Source organism: Bidens hawaiensis, unplaced genomic scaffold (assembly GCF_021521415.1).
Source record: "Bidens hawaiensis isolate Kalapana, Puna unplaced genomic scaffold, B.hawaiensis_p1.1 tig00002935_1, whole genome shotgun sequence".
NCBI classification, from domain to species: domain Eukaryota; kingdom Viridiplantae; phylum Streptophyta; class Magnoliopsida; order Asterales; family Asteraceae; genus Bidens; species Bidens hawaiensis.
In genome coordinates, this window is record NW_027491158.1 from 2,142,707 (window position 1) to 2,152,048 (window position 9,342).

At 35.5% G+C, this 9,342-nt stretch overlaps 1 protein-coding gene across 1 annotated transcript; it reads left to right on the plus strand.

Moving 5' to 3' along the window:
• The first annotated feature begins 263 nt into the window (after nt 1-263).
• On the plus strand, nt 264-3,593 carry LOC143621778 (mechanosensitive ion channel protein 1, mitochondrial-like). The gene is made up of 8 exons (XM_077093099.1): nt 264-282; nt 539-1,241; nt 1,340-1,617; nt 1,696-1,796; nt 1,896-2,003; nt 2,680-2,919; nt 3,016-3,108; nt 3,205-3,593. Exons 2-8 carry the CDS (start codon nt 562-564, stop codon nt 3,289-3,291), a joined length of 1,587 nt encoding a protein of 528 aa, XP_076949214.1. The 5' UTR covers nt 264-282; nt 539-561; the 3' UTR covers nt 3,292-3,593.
• The last annotated feature ends 5,749 nt before the right edge of the window (nt 3,594-9,342 follow it).

Below are 9,342 nucleotides of genomic sequence, written 5' to 3' on the forward strand. Positions count from 1 at the left end.
TACACGCCAACCTATAGCCTTAGAAGTTGAATTGTAATTAACAAATCACTTTCATCGTTTTTATTCTATATATTTATACAAATATAATATATTATAACTATAATTTTAACAAAATTGTTGAAGCAACTTAAAAAGTTTAAAGAGAACTATAAAAAAAGGTGATAAGTAAAATATAACTCATCATCATGAAGGTAGTATTTATATTATATACAACTATTTGGTATACAAAACCAGCTCCACCATATTCTTGCCGTGTGCCCTGACAAAGCAACGAAATTACTGGTGAGTAAATCTTTTAATTTCAATGCTTTGAGCTGATTAGTTTTATTATATGTTTGCTCCGATTAGAAGATCAATCCTTAGTAAATGCAGTAGAATTTACATATTACAAACCCTAAAATCTTTACAGATTCTATCTTGTACGGCAGTTTACTTCGATTTTAGGTCTAGATTCTACACAATCAACTGAAACATCACTTAGAATTTTGATTGATTTTGTTTAGGTTTATTTGCTTGATTGTTTCTTACTCCTGATTAGGGTTTCAGTTCGGGTCATACACTATGACCGGAATTAGGTTTCTGATCTCACGCCGGATGTATAATACTTGTCTGAAGTCCAACAATCATGTTATGGACACAATAAGCCCGTCTTTCACCTGCATAGGCCGTGACTATTCAACCGGTAGAAGCACCCGAAGTAACAACAATACGGACACAGTATCACCTAGGCTGTCAAACCTTCAGTTTAAGACTAGTTCTCCTCTTTTAGGAACTACATATATGCTGAATCATCGGTTTTATTCATCGTCTTCTGGTAACCATGGAGAAGATGTGTCAGCTTCAGCTTCTAGTGGACCGGAAGCTGGTGGATTTGATGGGAATGATTTGGTTCATAAGATGAAGGAAGCTTGGAACTCGACTGTAGATGTTGCAACTCAAACGGGTGAAAAGGCTAAAGAGGCTTATGGAGAAGTGAGCCCGTACGTAGAGCAGTTACTCGATACGCATCCTTATCTTCGAGATGTTATTGTTCCGGTTAGTGGGAGCATATTGGGAACCTTTGCAGCGTGGGTCGTGCTACCGAGAATCTTTAGAAGATTCCACAAGTACGCAACCGAAGGGCCGGGCACATACTTACAAATAGGATCATTGGGGGGCCCAGTGCCTTATGAGAAAAGCATGTGGGGTGCGTTAGAGGTTCCGGTTAGATACCTCATAACTTTCATGGCATTTTCACAAATGTTAGTAAGTTTGATTTTTTTAGTTTACTTTCACATATTTTTACTATTTTCATATTAACTTTTAACAAGTATTGTTTTGCCTATTGGGTGCTTTATAGAGGGGTGATGGTAGCGCCAACAACAATTGCATCACAGTTTATAGGACCTGCTTGGAAGAGTGCCGTTATTGTTTCGTTTATATGGTTTTTGCATCGATGGAAAAAAAATGTTGTAGCACGTGCTTTGGCTATGAAGCCTGTTGAGGGTGTAATCCGTGATAGGTTGTTGCTTTTGGATAAATTATCTTCTGCTGGGTTGTTTGCTGTTGGAGGTTTGGCTTTAGCCGAAGCCTTAGGGGTGGACATTCAAACTATATTAACTGTAGGAGGGGTTGGAGGTAACTTATAGTGCAATGTTGTATACATGTTGATATATTGAAATCTAATGAGCGTTACTTTATCTTTAATCTTTATAGGTATTGCAACTGCTTTGGCTGCTAGAGAAAGTCTTGGCAATGTCTTCAGTGGGCTATTAGTACAACTTCAACAACCATTTTCAGTTGGTGATACGATCAAAGTATGTCAATAAGATTTTATGTTCTTTATTTAAAATGAATTTGTTATTGTTTATTATGGGTAGTTTCGATTCTCATCTGCACAACTCGTTTTCTTACAGGTTGGATCTGTAGAAGGTCAGGTTAAAGAGTTGGGACTCACTGCTACCATATTAGTTGTTGCAGGAAATAAGCCTATACGGGTTCCAAATACATTGTTTTCTAGTCAGGTTTGTATTAATTCAATCTAATAGTTAAATTCAATACAATTGCTACATTCTGTTGTTCAAAACAAGTTTTTTTTTTAATTATAAATCCCATGATAACAATTAACATATCCCATGTATGACATCATTTAACTTTATGTTTATTGGTTACGCTTGTAAACGAACACGAACAGAGCATGTTCGTGTTTAAGTTTAACTGGACAAACGACGGATAATAAAATGAACGGGTTTTTTTGTTCGTTCGTTAAGAAAATACGATTTCATGTTTGTTTAAGGTCGTTCATTAACATTAACACGAACAGTTCCGAACAAACATACTGAACATAGATAAACCGACATGACCGAGCTAAAACTAGTTAAAAGTAATGTCAAGAACAATGTGTTGGGTCTAAAGAATTAAAACTAGACTAAGCTATAATGAGCCAAAAAAAATAATTAAATGACTATATTAAGGAACGGAAACGAACGAACTTAATCAAACGTAAACTAACGAACATAAACAAATTTAAATAACCGAACAAGACATGTGTTTATGTTCGTTCGTTTTAATAAATCAGCATAAACGAATTTCCTGCAAAACGGTTCACGAATTGTTCACCGGGAGTTCGGTTCTTATATAATCCTATTTATGGTTAAAAACTTTATGTAATGATGACGTCTCTGGATGTTCTATTCATAGGCTATTACAAACAACTCACGAGCTGAATGGCAACCCATGGTCTCGAAAATTCTCGTACAAATTGATGACTTTGAGAAAAAACCACAAATATTAGAGGAAATAAAAAGCATGATGAAATCTAATATCAATGTTTTCTTGGATAAAGAGCAACCATATTGTCATGTCTCTCCAGTTGGTTATTTCTCTCGACTTGGAGAATCTTTTTCAGAACTTAGCCTTCGTTACAACCTAAAACCAATGGTATGTTTATTTTACTCGTTAGTGATAAGCGTGACCCAAATCAACTTATTCGCATATAAAAATTTTCATTTTTAGTAACATTATTTGTGATTGTAGAACAAAGACGAGTTAATTGCAGCAGAGCAGGATGTTCTTTCGCAGACTCTTGAGATAATCAAGAAGCATGGTGCCAGTGACCGTAATCAACAAGTATGTTTTTTGACTCGTTAGTGATAAAATGTGACCCAAGTCAAATTATTTGCGTATAAATGTGTTCACTTCTTGTAATATTATTTGTGATTGTAGAGCATAGACAAGTCAATTGCAGCAGAGCGGGAGGTTCTTTTGCAGTATCTTGAGATAGTCAAGAAGCGTGGTGCCAATGACTTTTAACTAAAGGGCTTCGATACTTTTTGGAGTGACCCAGAATGATTGGTGAATATAGATCCTTATGTATTGGGTTCATTTTGACAAATTGAGGTTTAACCGTTTAACCACTTTTCTAGTACAGTCAAGCCATTTGTTCATTACTAAACCATGATTTGGTAAAGTGTGAAAAGTTTTTGTCCCTTTGCTTGTACACAAGTCAAAATGGGTTCGGGTTGAAACATTAATTGGGTTAATCTGTGAATAATTTTTTGTCTACTTATAAAAAGAGCTATAAAATTGTGTTCAAGTATTTTACGAAACTTATATTGTTACAGTGATAATCTCCATTTTGTATATAGCTCAGTTTAGGACAACATTTCAAGCTTATATGTACTTAGCTTTACTTTTGAGTTGACCACCGTAACTCAAATTGGCTCGTTCGTAGATTCAAGATTAATGTGATAGTTATAATTTTTCTGAGACAAAGGGGAACAGATGCTGCTGTGAATATATGTTGTATTTCATTATAAAGAACTGGAGAACTATAAACAGAAAGATATGCTTCTGTTATTTTGGTCAAACCAGAAATTTAGGATTGAATTTGAAAAGGTTGTGTAAAACTTGGCCCGGACCACAAAACCAGAGAGCCAAACCAGGACGTGGTATATTCAGTCTAGTTCTCGTTTGTATAGTCCAAACTCCTCTAATCTTGATTTAAACTTATTTAAGAGATTCTGAGTTCAAGCTTGACTAATAATTTTTCAAACTCGAGCTCATTTCAACTTTATTAATAATTTATTTAAATTGTATACATATAGTATTATAAGGTATTCATTACTTAGTTACTTATGATATAATTACTGTGGGCGCGCTCGTTTCACATAATTCGTGAGAATTCAAATGAATTGTAATTAAAATCCAACGAAATAACGTGTTTCATTCGTTGGAATTAAAATCTTAATTTCAGTTTAGTGTATTCGGTTGACAAAGAATTGGAATTGGAATTCAATTCCTCCACATTCCTTTAAATAAAGGAATTCAAAATCCTTTCAAAATGTGGAGGAATTCAAGTAAATTCTTAGGAATCGTTGATCGGTCAATATGGCCGCGTTCGGGTGTGTTCGCATTTGGGTTGATGCTCCGATTCGTAGTGCTTTCAGGCCGGCGCTCCGGGTCGGTTAGACCCCGGGCTAGCTCGCGTTCGGTTCGATGGTTTGTGTTAGTTAGTGTTCGGTTCGACGCTCCGTTTTAGTTCGCGTTTGTTTCGACGGTCCGGTTTAGTTCGCGATCAGTTTGACGCTCCGGGTCAGTTCGCTTTCCGTTCGATGCTTCGAGCCAGTTTGCGTTCGTTTTGAAGTTCTGGGTCAGTTCGCCTTCGGTTCAACGACCCGGGACAGTTCGCTTCGACGTTCCGGGTCAGTTAGGTTCGATGCTCTGGGTCAGTTCGCGTTTGGTTCGACGTTCCGGGCCAGTTTGCGTTCGATGTACGGGTCATTTCGACGCTCCATATCGATTCATATTCAGTTCCACGCTCCGCATCAAAGCGTGTTCGGTTCAATTGTCGGCCCGAATGTGACCCCTGCCGTCGACGCGAACACGACCTGAACACGTTACCGACCGTTAACTCGAACGAGATATGGATCACCGACCTAAACGTGACCCCAGAACATTGACTTGACCCGAATGTGACACAAAACGTAGACTCGGTCGGTCGACTCGAACACGACCAGAATGTTGACCCGAACGGACCCAGTTCTTGACTTGAACGTGTGGGTGAGGTATTCGTGGTGATAGATTTCAATTCATTTGTCAGACGAACACATTAAGAATGAAATTGAATTCCAATTCCTATTGGAATGTTCAGGTTTCAAATCCAATTCTTTCTAATTTCAAATCTTATGCAAATTCGAATTCCAATTTCATTCTAAATAGTGAAACAAACACAACCTAAGTGTTTCTAGCCTACACCATTTATCAAGGTCGTACATAATGGTATCCCTCCGTATAAGGTTTAAGGTTCAATTACCGTAGTAAACAACGATGTTGATTTAGAAGTGATATTAGTGTGGTTGTGATTTAACCACTTTTTAAGAAGGGAAAATTCCTAAAATAAGAGTTTATAAAAACGTTTTTCAGGTTTAGGTATTGCAAGAAATTCCCAAAATAAATATTATAATCGAGTCGTGATGAGTAGTTTAAGATTACACACGAGTAGTTTGTAGAACCAATTAAAACTTGCCACGAGTCTTTAAAGTAACCGTAATGACCAGTTTCACTAATCATCTACTCGACGATTAAATACGTTTCAAGCCTTGTAATCAACGCTCACGAGTAAATAAGAAGTCCTTTAGACGCGATGAGTAGATTTTAAAACTTTTCGGGACACGAGTATTTTATCAAACTAACCACGATGAGGTGTTTGTTTACCATATACATCGAACCGGTTAGTTTTACAAAATACTAATTGGAATGGTTAGTTCGAAAGGTCAGCTAGTCGTTACGAGTAGATATTGGTCAACGACTAGCTTACATTCCCGATACAAGTATTTTATTAGTGATTAACTCGTTGCGATTAGTTTACTTGATTTACATTACCAATACGAGTAGTTTATTAGTAATTAACTCGTCCAGACTAGTTTACCTTGCTTACATTCCCAATACGAGTAATTAATTATTAATTAACTCATCATGGTTAGTTTACCTGATTTACATTACCGCTACAAGTTTATATGTAATTACTTAGTAATTAACTCGCTGGGATTAGTTAACCTGATTTACATGGGAAAATTCCCAAAATAAGTGTTTATGAAAACGTTTTTTAGGTTTTTGGTACCATTTGTAAGAAATTCCCAAAATATGTATTATAATCTAGTCGTGACGAGTAGTTTGTATAACCAATTAAAATTTGACACGCGTTTTTAAATTAACCATAACGAGCAGATTTACTAACCAATTACTCGTCACGACTAAATAAATTTTATGACTCGTAATCAACGTCCACGAGTAATTCATAAGTTCTTTAGTCGCGACGAGTATATTGTAAGGTTAAATTAGTCGCGGCGAGTTAACTACTAATAAACTACTCATGTAGGGAATGTAAACCAGGCAAACTAGTCGTCGCGACTAAAGGACTTATGAATTACTCGTGGGCGTTGATTACGAGACATGAAACTTATTTAGTCGTGAGGAGTAAATGATTAGTGAACCTGCTCGTTACGGTTAGTTTAAGGGCACGTGACAAGTTTTAACTGGTTCTACAAACTATTCGTGTGTAATCATAAATTACTCGTCACGACTAGTTCATAATACATATTTTGGAAATTTCTTGCAAATGTCACCTAAAACCTGAAAAACGTTTTCATAAACGCTTATTTTGGGAATTTTCCCGATTTCATTGCCTATACAAGTAGTTTATATGTAGTTAACACTTAACGACTAGTTTCCCTGGTTTACATTCCCAATGTGGTTGCGACTCGTTTTAGCGGTATTCCAATTTATTTTATAAATATTTAAAAGTATATAAAAATATTATTTAATTTTTTATTTTTATGAAATTGTTTAAAAAAATTATTATGCCATTTCTTTATTTTTCATTATAGCTTATTATTATATATGTAACATGTGATTGAATTCTATATCTACTATTATTGGTTCTGTTAAATTTTTTTGAAAGTTGTATCATTTTTTAATTATTTTAGTCTAGTAAATGGTATGTATTATACTTACAAATAAAATAGTTTAAAAAAGTTCATAAAATTTAATTATTAAATTTATCTAATCTTTAGAAACAAATTTGACTTCTCTAAATTACATGGTAATTACAAAGAATTTCAATTATCGATCTCTTCTTTTTGTGTGTGCCAAATTGCACAAACTGCAAAGAAGAAGAAGAACTTATTGACATACTTTTATCGTATCTCCAATTGAAAACCGCTGCGGAAATTGTATAAATAACCCACTCATGTCATTGCAAAAAATTTCACTAATAGCTATAGCAATTGCAGCCCCTGTAATAATTAAAGATGATCATATAATGCTTGCTAGATTTGAAAAAATATTAAAATGTGTGAAGTCATTCTATTCAACACTTGCAATTTGTAAATAGTAAACACGCATTGCTTTGATCAATTTATTAGTAAGTTGTATAACATAAAAAAGGAGAGTGTATATACGATATTTACCTCCAATTCCTCCGGCACTCAAGAGAGATACCAAAATCACCCCCATAGGCTTCTGCTACGGCCATGGTGCCAACAATAAACAAGCCACCAGAAGCCAGTTTGTCTAAAGTCAATAACTCAGTACGACGAATACTCTCAAGAGGCATCGCAGCCAAAGCGCGTGCGAGAACACTGGACTTCCATCGAAACAGAAACCATATAAAAGAGATTATGGCAGCGCCCTTCCAAGCAGGACCTATGAAGTGTGATGCAATCGTTGTCGGTGCAACCATCAGCCCTCTACAAAAACAGGCAGTAAAGCACTTGTTATGTGACATCCGTCAAATTCGAGTCTCTATTTGTTTTCGTGTTGTAAACTTTTATTTTGTAAGACCGACACAACATTTTTAGAACTTTATTTAAATTATTATATATTAATATTTTAAACCTCGATCATAAATAAAACGATGTTTGTCACATTTTAGGGTCGTTAAGAAAAACATAAAGGGTTCAAACTGAGTTTTGTAAAGTTGTTATAAGCATTAGAAACCTTTAAACTCGTTTTAAACATTCATTGAAACTTGAGGGGCTGTTATGAAAATAAGCATGCATATATATAAGTATAAACCATAAACCTAATACATATTATACACACACAGCCGCCCCCCCCCCCTTCTTGAGCCGTTTTCCGGCGAGCTCTGGCGACGGACCTCCGGCCACCACCTCCGATGCACTACCACCAAACCCCCACCATCTCAGCCGCACACCCCTATCTCCTTCCCTCTTTTTCCGGCCGCCGCCTCCAGCGAGCCCCCTCCTTCCTCCGCCAGCCCCGCAACACCCCACCACCTCCGGCTCGTTTTTCCGGTGAGCCAAGACGCGCCGCCATATTCTCCGCGTCGCTTTTCCAGCGAGCTCCATCACCTTCTGCCGCCGTGGCTACACCCTCCCTCTCGGCTCTCTTCCCGCAGCTCCCGCCTCTCTCCCTCGTTCTCTCCGCACCGTCACTCTCTCCCTCTCAGTTCTCTCTCTCCGTCTCTATCTCTCTCTTCGGCTCTCTCTCACCTCCGGCAGTTTCGGCACCGGTGGTTTCGGTTCGTTTAATCTCCGGTATAGAGCCACGACTCGGGGATAGTTAATAGGTTTAAATCCGGGTTTTGTTATTATTAATTTTTCATGTCGATTGTCGGATTTAAATTGTTAATAAACGGATATATTATTTGGTCAAATACTTTGTATGATTTGGGTAAAAGATGAACACCCGGGAAATGGATATAATAAGTTCTTGGGTTTAATTATTTTGGTTCGGTTTGGTTGGTACGTTTATTAAATTAGAGGTCTCGGATTCGGGTCATCCTAGATCGGTTTTTGATATTGTTTCTTGTTATACTTAATACATTTATTATTACTATTAGTATTAACAAAAATACGTAAAGATTATTATTATTATTAACTAGATTATTATTATTATTATTATTATTCTTTAACTATTATTATTATCATTATTATTATAAATATTAAAGTTGTTATTAATTTTATTAATGATCATATTATTCTTATCTTCATATTATTACCATTAATTATTAGCAATAATATCATTATAGTATATTATGAATTCGTTTAGAAATCAAACCGGCATCGAGTATAATATCATTATTTACTATCAATATTTATTATTATAATTATTATTTTTACCAACATCTTAATTAATATTAAGATCTTTATTCTCTGACTATAATTATTAGTATTATTAATAATAAGTACGGTTATTATTTTACGTCATATCTTACATATATATATATATATATATATATATATATATGAAACACATCTTTTTAAAATTATCATTATCATTATTATTATCATCATCATAAATAATATTATTATAAACTTTATTATCAATTCATTTTTATAA

What these genes read in the sequence shown, in the direction of transcription:
- LOC143621778 (XM_077093099.1), top strand. Translation starts at nt 562, where the DNA reads ATGACCGGAATTAGGTTTCTGATCTCACGCCGGATGTATAATACTTGT. An exon ending in TTCATGGCATTTTCACAAAT is followed by an intron (nt 1,242 to 1,339) that starts GTTAGTAAGTTT and finishes GGTGCTTTATAG; the next exon opens with AGGGGTGATGGTAGCGCCAA. An exon ending in CAGTTGGTGATACGATCAAA is followed by an intron (nt 1,797 to 1,895) that starts GTATGTCAATAA and finishes GTTTTCTTACAG; the next exon opens with GTTGGATCTGTAGAAGGTCA.